Genomic DNA, 20414 nt, shown 5'->3' on the forward strand with positions numbered 1-20414 from the left:
AGCATCTGTTATGGTATGAGGGTGCATTAGTGCACATGACATGGGTTGCTTGTACATCTGGGAAGGCATCATTAATGCTGAATGATATATACACGTTTCAGAGCAATATGCTGCCATCCAGACAAAATCTTTTTCAGGGAAGGCCTTCCTTCTTTCATCAAGACAATGGCAAACTGCTTTCTGCACATATTAAAACTGCATGGCTCCATAGTAAGAGAGTCCAGGTGCTAAACTGGCCTGCCTGCAGTCCAGACCTTTAAAACATCTGGCACATTATGAAGCGCAGAATACGACAAGAGACCCCGAACTGTTGAGCAACTGAAATTGTATATCAGGCAAGAATGGGACAGCATTTCTCTTTCAAAAACTACAGCAATTGATCTCCTCAGTTCTCAAACGTTTACAATGTTAAAAGTAGAGGTGATGCAACACAGTAGTAAACATGCCCTGTCCCGATTTTTTTAAACGTGTTGCTGACATCAAATTCAAAATGAGCATATATTTTTCAAAAAACAATAAAATTTCTCAGTTTCAACATTTGATATGTTGTCTTTGTACTATTTTCAGTAAAATATAGGGTTTCCATGATTTGCAAATTCTCGCATTCTGTTTTTAAAAGAATGAGAGCTTATTTTCTCACCTCCTTCTTTTCTTTTCTTCTCTCACCATATTCCAGAGGAATCCAATGTAGAAGCAATGGAAACTTTGGTGCAAATGCTGGTTTCAAAGTACCAAAATGCAACGTAGGTACATGCAGCCAATATGCCAAGTTACAACAGAGATTCGGCAGTGGCTAGTTGGAGATCTATGAAATGACAAACGTGATGGAGTTGACAGCAGTTTCAGAAAGGTGAAGCTTTGGAAGCGGATCTGTTTAAGGGCAATTCCATGTAAATGTCAACCTCACCATGCAAAAATAAAGCAACATGTAATACATCAAAACCACTCCCAGAGATATCACCTAGGCCTGTATTTTACAGATGTGAATAAGTTGAACCAATTTGTCACAAGAATTGTTCCCTTCGCCTTAATATGTCAGTCTTTCTTATAATGTAAAACCCAAGCTAAAATCAACTTTGATCATGTACAATTCTATATTATTGCCACAAGCCACAGAAATGTATGCTAAAATCCACAAAACAGCAAAACAATAGCCATCCTAAATATTATTTAAGAACTTTGATAGTTTTAGCTGATATTTAGAGAGTTTTTCAAAGGGTTATGGTGGTTAAATTGCTGATTTTCTAAACATATGCCATGTCCATTTCAGACGCGTCACATCCATAACGGAATTTCGTCACATCCATAACGCTGACTTTTCCTTCCGAAACTCTGCATGAAATACAAAATATTTTAAACAAAGATTTTTTAATATTCACTTGGACCCCTCTATCAAATGGATATCTCCATTTCGACATTAGGTTTACAATTTCACAGAGTTTGATAAAAATGTACAGTCACCCAAGAAAAGTGATACTTTTTCTGTCACATCCATCACGCATCTTTTATTGGCATTTTCTGGCATGCCCTAGATGTACTATGGGAATTGTTCTTGCTCTATCACTTCTCCAGTATGGTACAGCCTTAAAATATGCAACACCTGTTTAAATACTGGGAGACAATAAAACATGCACTGGGTCATTTGTTGCCATTTTGAATTCAAGTGTCACGTCCATAACGCTGGAATTGCTCCCGTGTAGAGTGTATATTACATTACATTAATGGCATTTAGCTGATGCTCTTATCTAGAGTGACGTACAACATACCCAGAGCAGCCTGGGGAGCAGCTGGGGGTTAGGTGCCTTTCTCAAGGGCACTCCAACCATTCCTGCTGGTCCAGGGAATCAAATCAGCAACCCTTTGGTCCCAAAGCTGCTATGCTAACCATTAGACCATGTATATATGAGGAGGTGACAGAGTAAAGGACTAAAGAACCACTGTAACACTCTCTTTAGGTATGGATCAAGTGAAGGCTAAATCCCAAGGCATCACTTTCAGCAGGTAGTCAAGTGGAATTGTGAGTAATGAAACTGTTAATCAAATTGAAAACAGGCCAGCATTTTAATGAAAGAATTTTCAGATGCAACTCAAACACAACTCAAAATAAATCTCAGACACCATTGAAGATCACATGTTAATTCTAAATATTAATATGCAAGTCATTCAGGGTGGACTTTTACCATTTACAAAGTATAGAATTGTGGGTCATCCCTGCTGACAGTCTTTGAATTATCAACTTCCTTGAAATATAAGAATACTTTGAGATGAAGACATTACCTGGTCATGCTCTCTTCTATCCCTGCCTTGCTCTTGCTCTCCTCAAGCTCAAAAGCAACTTTACTAAACTATTAAAAAATAATACATCCAAAAATTTTCTTTACAAGCAATTATTTGCCATGACTTACTAGAAGCTCACAAGCAGCGACTTTGTACCAAAAACAATTTGTCATAATCCTGCCAGACTTTGATTGCCATTGCTTCCCCACTTTGATAGTTCTCTCCATTACTTTTGGATTACATCTTATGTTTTTCTCTTTCCATCTAATGAGTGATGGTTCATTTTGGTTCTCAGGAATGTAGTCAGTGGATACGTCTTTATATCCAGGCCTCGTCCAGGTATTATCCAGAGAAGCATGTTCAGTTTCATTTGTATAGCACTTTTAACAATTGCTACATCACCACAAAGAAGCTTTACATAGATCCGGATGTAGATTTAGATCCAAAACCAAGCCAGAAGGGACATAAGGAAGAAACCTTCAGAAGGGAACCCTTTTACAGGTTATAGTACACAGGTGTGGAAAAGTAGAACAGCTGAAGACAAACTGTTACGTTTGATCAATATCTCTGTACCCGCTGTTGATGTAGTATAGACCGACTTAAACTTCACTCTTGGTTTAAAAAAAAAAGGCTTCCTCAAGGCCTCTGGACAAGGATGCATTCTTAGTTTCATGAATGGGTTCTCCTTGACAACATCACTGACAGCAAAACTCCTATGTTACAGGCTCCTCTAAATAGACAAACCAAAGAAGGATTTATATTTGCATAGCAGGAGTTAGATGATGGTCAGACGGTGGGCGGTACCGGGACTTATGCTGGAGCATCCCTCGGTTTTCACCGTGGTCTTGGACATGTTGCTACGTGTTTTGCGATGACGGCACAGACGCCCGCGGTAGTTCTGCGCAAAGATCAGCAGCATGAGCGGGTTGATGCAGCTGTGTGAGTAGCTCAGACAGATGCTTATGTTGTAGGCATAAACAAAGGCCAGTGTGGGAGCTTGGATACCCAGGTTGATCACCTGAATCACATGATACGGTGTCCAGCAAAACAGGAAGAGTGTAATAACCATCACAACCATCCTGGTGGCTCTCTTGGACCACAGAGACTGCTTGCGCTTGGCCCGGCGCATCGACTGGAATACATGGTACAGGGTTAGCGAGTAGAAGGTGCTGATGATTATGAGGGGCACGAGGAAACCCAGTGTTGACTGGTATAGGGTATACCAGTACATGTCCTGGGGACCATCAAGGTATATCATGCACACGCTAGAATGTTTCTTGGTGATTACCTTGGCATAAATCATGACAGGAATTGTGAGCAGGAAACTGCCAAGCCACACCAGCAGGTTGATGATGATGGTCCACTGGATGGTGCGGTTCTCTGACATGGGATGGACGATGGCAATGTACCTTTGGAAAATGACCAGAGGAGGAGTTAGAAATTTGGACACCATAATGTAATTGTATCATCAAGATAATATCCAAATCTTATGATTACAACCAATAATTCTGGTTTATCCCAATTATAATGAATGACAATTTGCTTGCAAATTATTGATACCCTGATAATTCAATGTTTATACCAAACTATCTACAAGGACATTGATTAACATCTTATAAACCATTTGTTTAATGGAAAACAAATATATCTCCTCACTAATGTGCTCTATAGAGTAGCCAGAACACTATTACCATTTTTACATTTACTGCTCACAGAAAAGGGGTGAGAGTAGAGCCACTAAAACTGGGTTTTCCAATAAAAGTCATCTTGTGGGAAAGTGTTGAGGACATTTTACTCAATGTGTGCTCTACCATTCATTCATTCATTTTCACTTTTCTCTTTATCCTGCTCAGGGTTATGGTGGATTCTGAGCCTATTCCCATGTGAAGTTGGTGCCAGTCCACTGCAATGCACCATTCACACACTCATTTACACCTCCCTTACCAGTTATTAAGATTCATCAAAGGCATTTTGGCATCACTACACATACTTCTGAGAAACTCCAGCTGTTTATTTCTTCATCTTCCTCCAAATTTCACTCCACCTTGGAGAACACATATATTGCAAACCCAGATGTGTCAAAATAATCAGTCAAAGCTTTGACTACTACCAACCCCACAGCACTGTTGGTTTATTTGCTAACATTTACACTTACTGATTTAGTATTAGGTGTAGTGTGATATTTATCTAAACTCACTTATCAGCGAGATAGCCGACCATATAGCTGAGAGGTTGCTGGGTAAGGGTTTGGCTCAAGTAGGGTTATATATTCAAGACAGCTGTTGTCAAGTACAAGTCCAAGACTAACTGAGATCACGTATGAATGGGGCACTGGAGGAAGCCTCTTCTTCCTCTTTGTCCAGCACTGCTGCCAGGTCGGGGTCCATGCGGACCCTATTGATCCACAGGTCATATTAATTGGTTTTACGCTGGGTGCCCTTCCTGCTGCAACCCTCCCATTTCTGGGAAAGGGAAGCAACCATTCACACCTGCAGGCAATTTAAAGTAGCCAATTAGCCTAACTGCATGTCTTTGGATTATGGGGGAAACCAGAGCACCCAGAGGAAACCCACACAGACACAGGGAGGACATGCAAACGCCACATAGAAAGACCCCTGTCGGCCACTGGACTTGAACCCAGAACCTTCTTGCTGTGAGGTGACAGTGTTATCCACTACACCACCATGCTACCCAATGGGGGACTGGGGAAAGCCATGGCCTAATACTTAGAGAAACCGCTTTGGGACCAAAAGATCACCAGTTCAATTCCCTGGACCAGCAGGAATGGATGAAGTGCCCTTGAGCAAAGCGTCTAACCCCCGGATGCTCACCAGACTGCTCTGGGTATGTTGTATGTCACTCTGGATAAGAGTGTCTGCTAAATGCCATTAATGTAATGTAATGAAAGTGAAACTGAGTCAAGATCAAGACTGAAAACCATCAAAATTTTGTTGAGGCCAATCCTTTACTGTAGTTTAATATATACCAGACCAAATTTGCAAAAAGTTCAAGTTTCAAGTTTGAGGTGGCTAATCATCCTTTCTTATAGCTGAATTACGAAGGATGCAGCTCAACATGGCCGAGTTGTAGGCATACAAAGGCACCGCTGGTGGCCACCATACTACTCATGTCCAACCATGAAACACAGCTCAGATAATCATACCCATAGACAATTTAGAGTAGCCAATTAACCTAACTGCATGTCTTTGGACTGTGGGGGAAACCGGAGCACCTGGAGGAAACCCATGCAGACACAGGGAGAACATGCAAACTCTTCAGAATTACCTATAATCCTGCAGAATCATGCTGGACAGTCGATGTAGGTATACAATTGGGTTACCACTAATAGTCTTACTGGGTACATACAAACCGATGATACTAGGTCAAGAGCATGGATATATTTAGTGAGACCAATACCCAAGACTGAGACAAGTCTGTGTACAAAAGGTAATAAATTCAAGTTAATGCAAAAAATGTCTCGAGACCAAACTTGAATCCTACAGCTCTGAGCTCTTGGGTCCAGCACAGGCTCTCCAGTCATTAGTGCACAGCCTTGACCCTGGAACTAGTAATGGACAATTCAACTGAGTTTGTGCAATGCTTTTTATAAAGTAGCTTTCCAGAACTCCAGATGTAAAGCCTTAGATTAGATCCCAAATGAATAAGCCAGAAACAACAGGTGGTGAAGACAAACTCTCTGAGATGGCATGAGGAAGGATCCTTGAGAGGAACCATACTCTAAAGAAAACCCATCCTCTTCTGGATGACACTAGATAGTGGGATTATACACTCAGAATCCACTTTAATAGGAACTTGTTCTTGATTCTAAGATTCCTGTTCTTGGCTGCAGGGGTGGAACCCAATGTGTTCTTCTGCTGTTGCATGCTGAGATGCTTTTCTGCTCACCATGGTTGTAAAGAGTGATGATATGAGTTCCGATATCCTTTCTGGAAAAAAAGCTCAACCCAATCTGGCCATTTTCCTCCAACCTCTCTTATCAACAAGGCGTTTGTTTCCACCCACAGAACTGTCCCTCACTCACTCAATGTTTTTTTGTTTTCTGCACCATTCTGTGTAAACTCTACAGACAGTTGTGTGAAAACCCCAGGAGATCAGCAGTTTCTGAAATACTCAAACCAGTCCATCCGGCTCAAACCAACACCCTTGCCACAGTGAAAGTCACACTTTGAGATGACAGTTTTTCCCATTCTGAGGTTTGAAGTGACAAACAGTACTAGACCAAAGACAAACAGTACTAAATTTATTACATCCCTCCAGACCATTTGCTGATGTGCTGATTTAAACATCTACAAACCCACTTAGACTACACTTTAAGAAAAAATGGATTTTTCAAGGGCTCTTTAGACAATGAAGGGTTCTTGGCTTCTTGGATGGGTTCTTATAAGGATCCATCTTGACAGGGAAACCAGTATGGTATGGGATGCTATACAGAATGTCTAAATGTTCCACTAATGGAACAAACTAAAGCATGAATAGGGTGTTTTTTTTTTTTCTGAACCTGAATAGGTTCAGATGGAAGTGTATGCAAACACACAGATGTGAAATTGGGCCAGTCAGGAATGTTAAAATGGATTCTGAAGCTTGATTTATTTTGTTTACTCCAACTAAATGTGAAAATCTCAGTCACATGCTGTGTGAATTCATACTGCCTGAGGTTGATTTGGCCCTGATCTGAACTCATACACTTCTTCAAAACAGGAAGAAAAAGTAAAACCTTCAAAAGAGCCACAATACGTTACACAGACACTTGTTCATTTCCCTCAATTCTTTAATGCCTTTAATCTCTCAATGTGAACACAGGTAATACCATCGTATCACTGTATTCTCAAGGACATTCTAGCTGCAACTCATGAGTCATTAATTACGATGATGTCTACGGTTTATAATAGAGCCACAGAACAAGAATAAAACACACGCATTTCCAAATATAACAAGAACTGGCGGCAAGTCTAATTGCCTGCTTCCTTTCTTCTTCAAAAAATAAACGCGGTCCAGTGTGTGCCAGGGTCCTTGGCAAATCTTGTGCACTTGTGCAGGATCATATGCTTCAATAAGACATGATGAAAGGCGCATGACCATCAAACCAACCAGGTCCCATCTGCTTCTATAACAGGCACAGTGAGCAGAGAGCTTAGGGCTAAGCACCACCATGAAATGTTATCATATTATAGCATAGGGGACTTTGTAGGGCCCTGTCCTAATCTCACCTACCATAGAGTTATTAAAGCGCATCTTTCTTATGTTCTGCAACTTTGGTTTTCTGGACAAAAAGCCTCGTTATTTGTTTTGTGTTCACCATTGCATTACTGTGCAAAAGTCTTAAGTCTTAGGTACCCTATGTTTTTGGGGGGTTTTTCCATACAAACTTTTAGATTTCTAGTTTGTGATTTCTACATTATGGAGTCCCAAACGTTACATTTCATTCTAAAATACAGTGGATATAAAAAGAGTACACACCCCGTTAAAATGATCGGTTTTTCTGATGTAAAAAAAATGAGATCACGATAAATAATTTCAAAACTTTTCCCACCTTTAATGTGACCTATAACCCGTGTAATTCAGTTGAAAAACAAACAAACCTCATCTCATCTCATTATCTCTAGCCGCTTTATCCTTCTACAGGGTCGCAGGCAAGCTGGAGCCTATCCCAGCTGACTACGGGCGAAAGGCGGGGTACACCCTGGACAAGTCGCCAGGTCATCACAGGGCTGACACATAGACACAGACAACCATTCACACTCACATTCACACCTACGCTCAATTTAGAGTCACCAGTTAACCTAACCTGCATGTCTTTGGACTGTGGGGGAAACCGGAGCACCCGGAGGAAACCCACGCGGACACGGGGAGAACATGCAAACTCCACACAGAAAGGCCCTCGCCGGCCCCGGGGCTCGAACCCAGGACCTTCTTGCTGTGAGGCGACAGCGCTAACCACTACACCACCGTGCCGCCACAAACAAACCTGTTTGGGAGAAAAAAAATTAAAATGTACAATAAGCTGGTTGCATAAGTGTGCACACCCTTAAACTAACATTTTGTTGAAGCACCTTTTGATTTAAATACAGCATTCAGTCTTTTTGGGTCGGAGTCTATCAGCCTGCCACGTCTAGACTTGACAATATTTGCCCACTCTTCCTTGCAAAAACGCTCCAAATCTGTCAGATTGTGAGGGCATCTCTTGTGCACAGCCCTCTTCAGGTCACCCCACAGATTTTCAATTGGATTTAGGTCTCGGTTCTGGCTGGGCCATTCCAAAACTTTTTTGGGGTCATTGTCATGTTGAAAGATGAAATTCCTCTTCATCTTCATCTTTCTAGCAGACACCTGAAGGTTTTGGGCCAAAATTGACATATTTATAACTGTTCATAATTCCCTCCACCTTGACTAAAGCCCCTGTTCCAGCTGAAGAAAAACAACCCCAAAACATGCTGCCACCACCATGCTTCACCGTGGGTATGGGGTTCTTTTGGTGATGCACAGTGTTGTTTTTGCGCCAAACATACCTTTTGGAATTGTGGCCAAAAAGTTCAACCTTGGTTTCATCAGACCGTAACACATTTTCCCACATGCTTTTGGGGGAGCTGTATTTTTTTTGCAAAATTTAGCCGGGCCTGGATGTTTTTCTTTGACCCTACCTCATAGTCCAGACATATGGAGAATACGGGAGATTGTTGTCACATGTAGTACACAACCAGTACTTGCCAGAAATTCCTGCAGCTCCTTCAGTGTTGCTGTAGGCCTCTTGGCAGCCTCCCTGACCAGTTTTTGTCTTGTCTTTTCATCAATTTTGGAGGGACGTCCAGTTCTCAGTAATGTCATTGTTGTCCCATATTTTCTCCACTTCTTGATGACTGTCTTCACTGTGCTCCATGGTATATCTAATGCCGTGGAAATGTTTTTGTACCCTTCTCCTGACTGATACCTTTCAACAATGAGATCCCTTTGATGCTTTGTAAGCTCTCTGTGAACCCTGGCTTTTGCTGGAGGATGCAACTGAGTAAATTTCTGAACTTTATTTGGGGTTAATCAGAGTCATATTAATTTATGGCAGGTGTGAACCTAAAAAGACTGAATGCTGTAATTAAATCAAAAGGTGCTTCAACAAAGTATTAGTTTCAGGGTGTGCACACTTATGCAACCAGCTTATTGTATGTTTTTTATGTTTTTCCCCCTAACAGATTTGTTTGTTTTTCAATTGAACTGTACAGGTTATAGGTCACATTAAAGGTGGGAAAAGTTTTGAAATTATTTATCATGGTCTCATTTTTTTACATCAGAAAAACCTATCATTTTAATGGGGTGTGCACACTTTTTATATCCATTGTATATGGATATATATTTTCACCCCGAAGCCACAGATAACGCAAACTACAGTATTATTTTGTGACTCGTTGTTTGCCTTCTTTATCCTGTAAGGTTGCCTCATACACAGCTTCCATACAGTAACCCACTTTCCTATTCTGTACACCGGAGCTTTTTATTTTTTATTTTATTTCTCTCCTTTTTTTTCTGTGTGTTTGTGTAGTTTGATGTTTGTTTGAGTGTTTTGTCTGCCAGTTGTGGTGTAGCTCCGGACCCAGTTTGGGCGTCGGTTCCCTCCAGGCCTTGGTTCGCCGTGGGCGATGCCTGCGCTCCCGGCTATGGACTGCAGTGAGCTCGTTGCTCATTTTACATCGTGGTTGTCCAGCGCTCTGTGCTTTAACGCTTGGCGTGATGTTCCGAGTGATGTTGCTCGGTGGTGTCGCGGCGGCTGTGCAGGCGATTTGGGACACACCAGCGCTCTGCGTGGCGGAGCTTCTCTGCTCGCCTTGTGGATCCATGGCGTGGTGTTCGAGCGGTGTTGCTGGCGGCGTCACGGCAGCGGTGCTGGAGATGTGGGACTTGTTTTCGTGTGCCTTTTGGTGGGACTGTGGCTGCTACACCACAGGAATTACATCCTGACCCTTACTTGGTGGACTTTTAATTATTTATTTATTTTTTAGTTAGTTTTTCTTTTTTTTGTTTATAATTATCCGTTATCTGTGTGTGTGTGTGTATGTTTGAACCTTCTGTAAAGCGTCTTTGAGTATCTTGAAAAGCGCTATATAAAACTGATTTATTATTATTATTATTATTATTACTACTTAATTAGCTGTGGATAAAACGCTTCTAAATTGCTCTGCTTTTTGTACAGTTTGGAGACAGTGGCACTGACAAAAAGACAGGAGGCTGAACTGGAGGTAGCAGAGTCGAAGACGCTGATATTTTCACTGGGAGTGACAAAGTTGGACAGGATGAGAAATGAGTATATTAGAGGGACAGGACATGTAGGACGGCTTGGAAACAAAGTGAGAGAGGTGAGATTGAGATGGTTTGGAGACGTACAGAGGAGAGATCCAGGGTATATTGGAAAAGGAATGCTGGAGATTGAGTTGCCAGGTAGAAGGAAAAGAGGAAGAGCAAAGATGAGATTTAGGGATGTGGTGAAGGAGGACATGAGGATGGTTGGTGGGACAGAAGAAGATACGAAGGACAGGAGGAGATGGAGGGACATTATCTGCTGTGGAGACCCCTAACGGGAATGGCCAAAAGAAGAAGATTACAACATGTTCAGATAATGATGTTCATTTCATGATGAGCTTTTTTTTTTTTTTTAAACGTGAATTACATCGTTGCTGCCATAGAAACTTATCTTCGCATCACTCCTCCAATTCCATCTGTTGCTATGGTTCCTTCTTTACGTTTCATTGAGCAAAGACAGTGTCTGAAGTTGACTCATATTCACTTGAGTTATCTGGAACATTGTGTTATTTAATATACAGCACTAATGACTTTCAAGGACATTAGGCTGATTTATTTTTTGCCTTCTTGGTTATCTATTGACTGTTAGTGCAACATTGTAAAACTCTTCACTTGTGGCGTCGAGTGCCATGTGGTGTATTTTTGCCGGCTGGCTTGATAAATGGAACAGATGACTAGAGACAGTTCAATTTTTTTTAATTACTGCTACATTCACTACAGTACAGTTGGCTAGTCTTGACATTTTTATTCATAGAGTGATTGACAAATAAACAGACACTGCGTGTAGGTGTTAGGAAACGTCTGGTTTATAAACGCAACATCAATTTAGAATGCAAAGTTTCTAGAAGAATCGTTCCTTCATCTTCAGGAGGCGCGGACAAACAAGTGAAAAATCATTTAACTTTATTCATCTGTTAACAAGTGTTGCCAGGCAAAACAAACTTTGCCTGGCAGCACTTATTTTATACCTATATGTTGGTAATGGTAATATTTCTCAATTATCAGCTGTTAGGTTACAGTCCTATGAGAATCCATGACCTTGAGTTTGACATTTCAAGGTCTCTCAACAAGGCCAAAGGTCATGGTGCCAAATGAAAGCCCATATGGCACTTCCTATAAGTTGATAATGGTAAATATCTGTCTACCAGCAACCATTTTCAAGTTACAGCCCTCTGAAAATCCGTGACCTTGAGCCTGACCTTTCAAGATCATGGTACCAAATGAAAGGCCATATGGGAGTTCCTATCTGCACATAATAGTAAACATTTGTCTATCGGCAACCATTTTTGAGTTAAAATATGTTATTTTGACCGAAAGGTTGACCTTTCCAGTGATCTTGACATTCACCTTGACCCCATTACCCCCAAAATTTAATCAGGTAATCTACAGACCATTACCCACCTACCCTGAAAATTTGAAGTCAATCAGTGCAACTGTCTACATGCTAGATTGTTAACAGGCAGACACTCACAAAAAAAAAAAAAAAAAAAAAAACGCACTGATTACAATACCTCACTCCGCTGACTCCGTTGCAGGCGAGATAATTACTCAAACTATGTTTTCCTTGGCTGTTTGCCGAGTGTTGGTACTTCAACAGAATATCACACTGTTATTCTGTCGCTTGTTCATTTGGCACTAGAACTTTCTTGTCTCGAAGTTCAACACTTCTTGTACCTGACTTCTGCACTTGTTGTACCTGACTTCTGCACTTGTTGTATGTTGCTCTGGATAAGAGCATCTGCTAAATGCCTGTAACAGTGTAATGTAATGTAATGTCTCTCATCTCATCTCATTATCTCTAGCTGCTTTATCCTTCTACAGGGTCGCAGGCAAGCTGGAGCCTATCCCAGCTGACTACGGGCGAAAGGCGGGGTACACCCTGGACAAGTCGCCAGGTCATCACAGGGCTGACACATAGACACAGACAACCATTCACACTCACATTCACACCTACGGTCAATTTAGAGTCACCAGTTAACCTAACCTGCATGTCTTTGGACTGTGGGGGAAACCGGAGCACCCGGAGGAAACCCACGTGGACACGGGGAGAACATGCAAACTCCACACAGAAAGGCCCTCGCCGGCCACGGGGCTCGAACCCGGACCTTCTTGCTGTGAGGCGGCAGCGCTAACCACTACACCACCGTGCCGCCGTAATGTAATGCAATGTAATGTATCCAAATAAATATTTACTTGACTGAAGGTATAAAGTTACTCAAGTCATCAAGTATTATGTAAAAGGTAAATGTCTGAATTGGTGCAATTAAGTTAATCATATTTCAATATAAAAATTTACTTTTATTATGTATCTAAAACTGCATAAAAATACAGTTTTGCCAAAAAACTTGATTCAATCTCTGGAAGTTTGCAATATTACCACTAGCTAGAATCTGACTTGCTGCTTAGCCAATGTATATTACCTACTACAACCCCCAAACCATGCATGGAAAATGCAAAAAAAACAGCAACAGTGATTTCTAAATTTACTTTGACTTGTATTTCATTGCAGACAGAATGAACCCAAGATATTTCATGGTTTTTTTTTTTGTTTGTTTATTTTTCTGGTCAACTTCATTTCATTTGTTAATATACATCGAGGGCGGCACGGTGGTGTAGTGGTTAGCGCTGTCGCCTCACAGCAAGAAGGTCCGGATTTGAGCCCCGTGGCCGGTGAGGGCCTTTCTGTGTGGAGTTTGCATGTTGTCCACGTGGGTTTGCTCCGGTTTCCCCCACAGTCCAAAGACATGCAGGTTAGGTTAACTGGTGACTCTAAATTGACCGTGAGTGTGAATGGTTGTCTATGTGTCAGCCCTGTGATGACCTGGCGACTTGTCCAGGGTGTACCCCGCCTTTCGCCCGTAGTCAGCTGGGATAGGCTCCAGCTTGCCTGCGACCCTGTAGAACAGGATAAAGCAGCTAGAGATGATGAGATAAGATATACATCCATTCCTGCATTTCAGACCCACAACACATTCCAAAAAAAGTGGGGACAGGGGAAATTTAGGACTAGTAATGAGGTCAAAATAATAAAAAAAAAAGTCAAAGTCCCTGTCACGCCAGAATCTGGTCTTCCCAGGCAGTCTCCTGTCCCAGTACTAACCAGCTCTTTAAGGTGTAGGGGTGTGGTACCGATCTCCGTTTCCATAGTCCTCGGTAGGGCTGCACTGGACCATAAATCAGACATAGCGGAAAAATGATCGATTTCCCGCAATTCTGCCTCAACCACTGCTCGCTGTTTATTGTACATATCGGGGAGCGCAACGTTTGAAAAGAAGTTGCGGGAGGGGATAGAGTACCGTTTGTCGAGAGTGTTTATCATCTTCCGAAATCCCTCATGTTGTACAGTGTTTATCGGCGCCATATCTTTTGCCAGGTGATATGTGATAGCTGCTGTGATCTCCTTGTGTCTACTGGAGTTTGGTGGGTATGGCGTTGCATTGTACAAGGTCCTGGTTATTGTTGTCTGTGTTTTGTTTCTTGCCTTGTACGGCTTCATCATACTCTACTTTGTGGTGATGTTTCAGGTGATTGTAGAGATTAGTGGTGTTGCCTTGCGGTGCTGCAATGAGGGCAGAACACACTTTGCAATGCACCTCAGACTGTTTGTCATCATCTGGCTTAAACCCAAAATACTTCCACACCGCCGAATGCGAACCCTTTTTGGGCACGAACTCGATTCGGGTCTTTGGGTGACTCTCGCCATTACCACCTGGGGTTTCTTCGCAATCCATTTCTTCTGCTTCTCTCCCTCACTGTTTCCACACACTCAACTGCAGGCGGGCTTCCTCCACTGACTGAATCACGTGTTGTAAAGACGCTTTACCATAGGTCGAGGGAGGAGTCAGCGGCAGTGCTGCCTTTAGGGGCGCTTGAAAAAATCCAGGAAGAAATGGGAGCATTTGTTTGTGATGCCGCTCGTGAAATAAAATGCTTAAGAATCGTTGTGTTTCAAAATGAGATCACGTGTATGTGTGAATCGAGATCGCGATTTTTTAATGATTTATCGTGCAGCCCTAGTCCTCGGCCTCATGCCTATACAGCTAGGGTTACAGTGGGGGGTTAGTACTCTGGTAACTGCAAGAGTTTGACTTCCCTACTCACATCTGTATTGCAGCGTGCCTTGCCAGATGGTAGTAGGTACCATTTTTACGATGGTCTTTGGTATGACCCGACCGCAAGTAGAACTCACGATCTCCTGGTCAAGGGGCAGACACGCTAACCACTAGGTCAACTTGCGGGCCGAGTAATGAGGTAAAACAATTAAACAATGATGTGATTTGAAACAGGTGATTATAATCAGGATTTGGTACAAAATCAGTATCCAGGAAAGGCCAAGGGTTTGAGGAGCAAAGATGGGTCAAGGATCTCCAGGTTGCCAACAAATGCATGAGAAAATTATTGAAATGTTTAAAAGCAATGTTCCTCAAAGAAAGATAGTCAGTGATTTGGATATTTCACCCTCTACGGTGCAGAATATCATTAAACGATTCAAGGAATCTGGAGGAATTTCAAAATTTTGATTCATCAAACCATTTCAAAGTTATGAGCCAATGAATTTTTAAGGTGTGGCTCTGAATGACTCGCTGGCCAATATCATGTCATGGAAAAGATAAAATTTCAGGAAACTTAATACACTTCATCAGCATCACATTCAGTGGAAGCACACCAAATTTTGGGACATTTTATCCACAGGGGAAGCTATAACCGAAACATTGCAATATCTTAAGAATCACTTAATCTGGAAATGTAAAATTGTGTGTGGTTGTATTCGGCCACTAATGCCGCTGAAGATGCTGAACCACTTATAATTCCACCATTGTTTGTCTCATCTCATCTCATTATCTGTAGCCGCTTTATCCTTCTACAGGGTCACAGGCAAGCTGGAGCCTATCCCAGCAGACTACGGGCAAAAGGCGGGGTACACCCTGGACAAGTCGCCAGGTCATCACAGGGCTGACACATAGACACAGACAACCATTCACACTCACATTCACACCTACGGTCAATTTAGAGTCACCAGTTAACCTAACCTGCATGTCTTTGGACTGTGGGGGAAACCGGAGCACCCGGAGGAAACCCACGTGGACACGGGGAGAACATGCAAACTCCGCACAGAAAGGCCCTCGCCGGACACGGGGCTCGAACCCGGACCTTCTTGTTGTGAGGCGACAGCGTTAACCACTACACCACTGTGCCGCCACCATTGTTTGTGATTTCTGCAATAACACTTGGACCCTGATGATCACCGTTTACAGCTATATATATTTTTTCTTTTGTTTTTATACACTCACTGGCCACTTTATTAGGAACACCCATCCACCTGCAACTGTTTGATGCGGTTCTCTCATCCAGCGTTTCTCAACCGGGGTGCCGTCTGGCTTCGTTAGGGGTGCCGCCAAAAAATTATATATTCTAACATTGAAATAAATAAAATGAATTAAAATTCCCCAAAACGATAGTTACACTAATGCAGGTCATCACCGCCTCATGCATCATCAAAATTTGTCTCACGGCCCCCTTTCACAACGTCACTGCCGGGGTCAGCGTATGGTCAGCGTGACTGCGTAATAATTAGCCTGCAGGTGTTTTTTTTTCATTGCCGCGCAAAGCATTATGAGGGTGTTGCGTGTCATGAAGAGTAAAGAACAAGCATGGATTGGTTTTTGAAAAGAAAGGCTCCAGAATCAGATAACGTTGACTCTGACTCTGAGCTAACTTCATCATCCAGTGGCAGCTCTTTAGCGAAGGTAGGGGACGCCAGCAGTAAGACAAAAAAAAAAAAAAGGCAGTACGATGACAATTACTTGAAATGCGGTTTCATCTACACCGGAGATCCATCATGCCCTCTCCCTTTGTGCCTAGTATGTGGCATGAAATTGTCAAACCAGGCGATGGCTCCGAGCTAACTTAAAAGACACCTGACAACAAATCATCCGTCACTAGCTTGCAAGGATGTGGAGTATTTTGTCCGTATGAAATGTTAACACAGCCGACAAGAGCAAATAATGATGGTGTGCAAAAGTGTCGGAAAAAGCACTGGAGGCTAGCTATCTTGTGGCCGAGATCGTAGCTAAGGCTAAGAAGCCACACACGATTGCCGACACAGTCATATTGCCAGCATGCACAGCAATCATCAGCAAAATGCTGGGCCCACAAGCAGCAAACGAAATAGCAAAGGTCCCGCTGTCAGACTGTACAATCGGAAGGTGAATCAACGGCATGTCTGCGGATATTGAAGACAGGCCCGCCGACAGGGGGGGACAAACGGGTATGTTGTCCCGGGCCCAGGAATGGGGGGGGGGCCCAGAACTGGGCTCTCATGAAGTTGCGATTATTTTATTTCATTTCAAAATGTGTTGATTTGGGGGAGAAATGTGCTATATTTGCATTCAATAAATGATTTCTAGATCTTTTGCCTTTATTGTCTTTGAAAAAGGCGTCAAGAACCCCCTACCACCCCTAATGCAAAAATGGTTTGGTCTGACTCTTTGATTAAGGGGAAAAAACCGACATCGTTCGATCATAGCGCTTCGACAATCAGCGTGCGTGCCATTTGCCAACATGCACAAGTCAGGAGCACAGAAAAGAAAAGAAAAGAGAGGAAGAAACCAAGAGACTCAGGGGCTCACTGCATAAATATTTTAAAAAAGATTCGGCTGATGCAGAGCTGTCTGTCCGGACGTCTGTCACGCGTCCTCACTTTTTACATTTTGTCCTCATTTCGGACCCTCAGCTGCCATCGTTGCATCAATCGTCACAAATCCCCGCCCATTATTTACACTTGCTATTCTGCAATGACATACAGGCAAAGATAGCCTACAGGGATTTCTCGTATACAAACATTGGCGCTGCGCGCGCAGCTGATGGAGCCTCTGCAGCCTCTGATTGTCTGGAAGCTGCTGTCACTCAGAAGCTGCGCTCACGCGATTCACTGATTTTTGCTCCTCCGAGCTGCGCGCGCAGTGCAAATGTTTGTACAGAAAAGAATGTTGGCACGCATGCTGTTGAACAATACTCATGCCGAAACGAAAGACATCCTTTAAAAATGCTTGGTGCTTAGAGCATCGTTTTGTCGGCAAGAGACAAAAAGGAGAACACTTGGCCTTCTGCAAGCTCTGTCGCATTGACATTGATGTGGGGAGCAGAGGTAAAGGTGCGATAGACAGACACGTGGACACAGACCGCCACAGAGAGAATGCCAGCAGTGCTGGACAGTCATCTTTAGCATCATTTTTTGCCCCAGCAGCTCTACCAACCCCAATCGATGACAAAACCACTGCTGCTGAGCTGACTAAATTGTTCCACACCATTAAACACCATCACTCGTACAGGAGTTTAGACTGCTCTGCAAAAGTTGACAGGTAAGGTTATCGGCCAAATGTAAATGATATGGTTGACTGTCATTTTTCATGTTTTTCTTTTTGATATTTTTTGGATGAGCATAAATGAACACAACGATGTTTTTAGTTTAGTTCCTGTGGATAAGCCAAGGCCAGTATAGTAGGCTAAATGACAGTAGGCTTACATGTTTCTTGACTCATCTCATCTCATTATCTCTAGCCGCTTTATCCTTCTACAGGGTCGCAGGCAAGCTGGAGCCTATCCCAGCTGACTACGGGCGAAAGGCAGGGTACACCCTGGACAAGTCACCAGGTCATCACAGGGCTGACACATAGACACAGACAACCATTCACACTCACATTCACACCTACGCTCAATTTAGAGTCACCAGTTAACCTAACCTGCATGTCTTTGGACTGTGGGGGAAACCAGAGCACCCGGAGGAAACCCACGCGGACATGGGGAGAACATGCAAACTCCACACAGAAAGGCCCTCGCCGGCCACGGGGCTCGAACCCAGGACCTTCTTGCTGTGAGGCAATAGCGCTAACCACTACACCACCGTGCCGCCCGTTTCTTGACTCATTTTTCGATTTTTCATTTTTTTTTTCTTTTTGATGGTCATTTTCAAGTGAATAAATATGTTGGCCTATGGCATGGCAAAGACTGTTTTTTCAGTGTCTATAGATGGACACAACTCTTTACAGTGACTTTACAGTGATGTTTTGTTTCTTGTTGACATGGTCTTGACCATCATTTTCCACATTTCTCTTTTTGATAGGTGTTCCAAGTTAATAAATATATATTGACTTCATACGTTTTTTTATAAGTTTTTCTTACCCCCCCCCCGTAACGCGACGGTGTCCTAACTTTAGGGCCTTTGTCCTCACTTTTGGACACAAGTGTCCTAACTTACAGACTCATGTCGGTGGTCACCCTAAAGACACAGCCAACTTTTTCCAGCCCCGTAAAGTAACCCCAACCAAGGCACGCGCGGCACGCAATTCATGTTACAAACGAGGGGAGAGCAAGTCACACTGAACACCATATCAAACGCACAGGGCATTGAATCATTTCATAACCACAACGGCTTAATAACATTGTGTTTCATATATCTGATTGAAGCTAAGAATATTCACATTAGCCCGCAATCATATCCCGCCGTTTCTCGAGCGGTGTGTTCTTCTCTGCTTTTCACACTGGACAGTACGCATGCACAGTATACTATGTTCTTCCATGTTCAGCTCAATGGGCTGGCAATGCTCTCTATAGAGCACGAACTTGCGAAAAAGCTGGACTTCAATGACCTTATTGACAACTTTGCCACAACAAAAGTCCGGCGCATTGCATTTCGCACCTGAATGGGGGGGGCCCATTCAGAGCATTTTGTCCCGGGCCCAGCCAAAGCTGTCAGCGGCCCTGATTGAAGACGTGGTTTTTGAAAAAAATCAAGGCAAGTGGACATTTTTCCTTAAAAATTAATGAATCAACAGACGTAAGTGGGCATGCGCAGCTCTTGGCAAATGTTCGGTTCGGAGATGGATACCATCTCATCTCATCCTCATCTCATTATCTCTAGCCGCTTTATCCTGTTCTACAGGGTCGCAGGCAAGCTGGAGCCTATCCCAGCTGACTACGGGCGAAAGGCGGGGTACACCCTAGACAAGTCGCCAGGTCATCACAGGGCTGACACATAGACACAGACAACCATTCACACTCACATTCACACCTACGGTCAATTTAATTAACCTAACCTGCATGTCTTTGGACTGTGGGGGAAACCGGAGCACCCGGAGGAAACCCACGCGGACACGGGGAGAACATGCAAACTCCGCACAGAAAGGCCCTCGCCGGCCACGGGGCTCGAACCCAGGACCTTCTTGCTGTGAAGTGACAGCGCTAACCACTACACCACCGCGCCGCCGAGATGGATACCATATTAAAGATAATTTTTTATTTTGCAAACCAATGCCTAACAAAACGACCGGAGAGGAGATTTATTGTGTGACAACCGAGTATCTTGAAAAGGAAGGATTAAGTTGGAAGAACTGTATCAGTATCTGCACGGATGGAGCGGCTGCCATGACAGGCAGTGCCAGGGGCTCCATCAGTAGGGTCAAAGCGCAAAACCCGGACGTGCGAACGACCCACTGCTTCCTTTACAGGGAGGCACTCGTTGCAAAAACGCTGCCCAGAGAACTTTCAGACGTACTGGACAGAGTGGTGGACATCATTAATTTCATCAAGGCGCGGCCCTTAAAGAGCCGCCTGTTTTCCATTTTTTGTGAGGAAATGGGAGCAAAGCATCATAGCTTGCTGCTATACACGGCCGTCCGCTGGCTTTCACGTGGGAAGGTTTTGGTCCGAGTGTACGAGTTAAGAGAAGAACTCAGAACTTTCCTGATAGGAGAGAAATCTGCACACGCAGAGCAGCTTGCAGATGAGCGATGGTGCGCAAAACTCGCGTACTTGGCTGACATCTTTAGGCATCT

General features: G+C 43.2%; 1 protein-coding gene across 1 annotated transcript in view; it reads right to left on the reverse strand.

The window, feature by feature from the left end:
- Positions 1-2102: 2102 nt before the first annotated feature.
- The window catches only part of mchr2b (melanin concentrating hormone receptor 2b), a 44678-nt gene continuing 26366 nt past the window's right edge, over positions 2103-20414 (reverse strand). The window contains exon 2 of the mRNA XM_060911243.1: positions 2103-3686. Coding sequence (XP_060767226.1) covers positions 3053-3686 — 634 coding nt within the window. The 3' untranslated portion in view covers positions 2103-3052. The remainder of the gene's footprint in view (positions 3687-20414) is intronic.

Source organism: Neoarius graeffei, chromosome 2 (assembly GCF_027579695.1).
Source record: "Neoarius graeffei isolate fNeoGra1 chromosome 2, fNeoGra1.pri, whole genome shotgun sequence".
Taxonomy (NCBI): domain Eukaryota; kingdom Metazoa; phylum Chordata; class Actinopteri; order Siluriformes; family Ariidae; genus Neoarius; species Neoarius graeffei.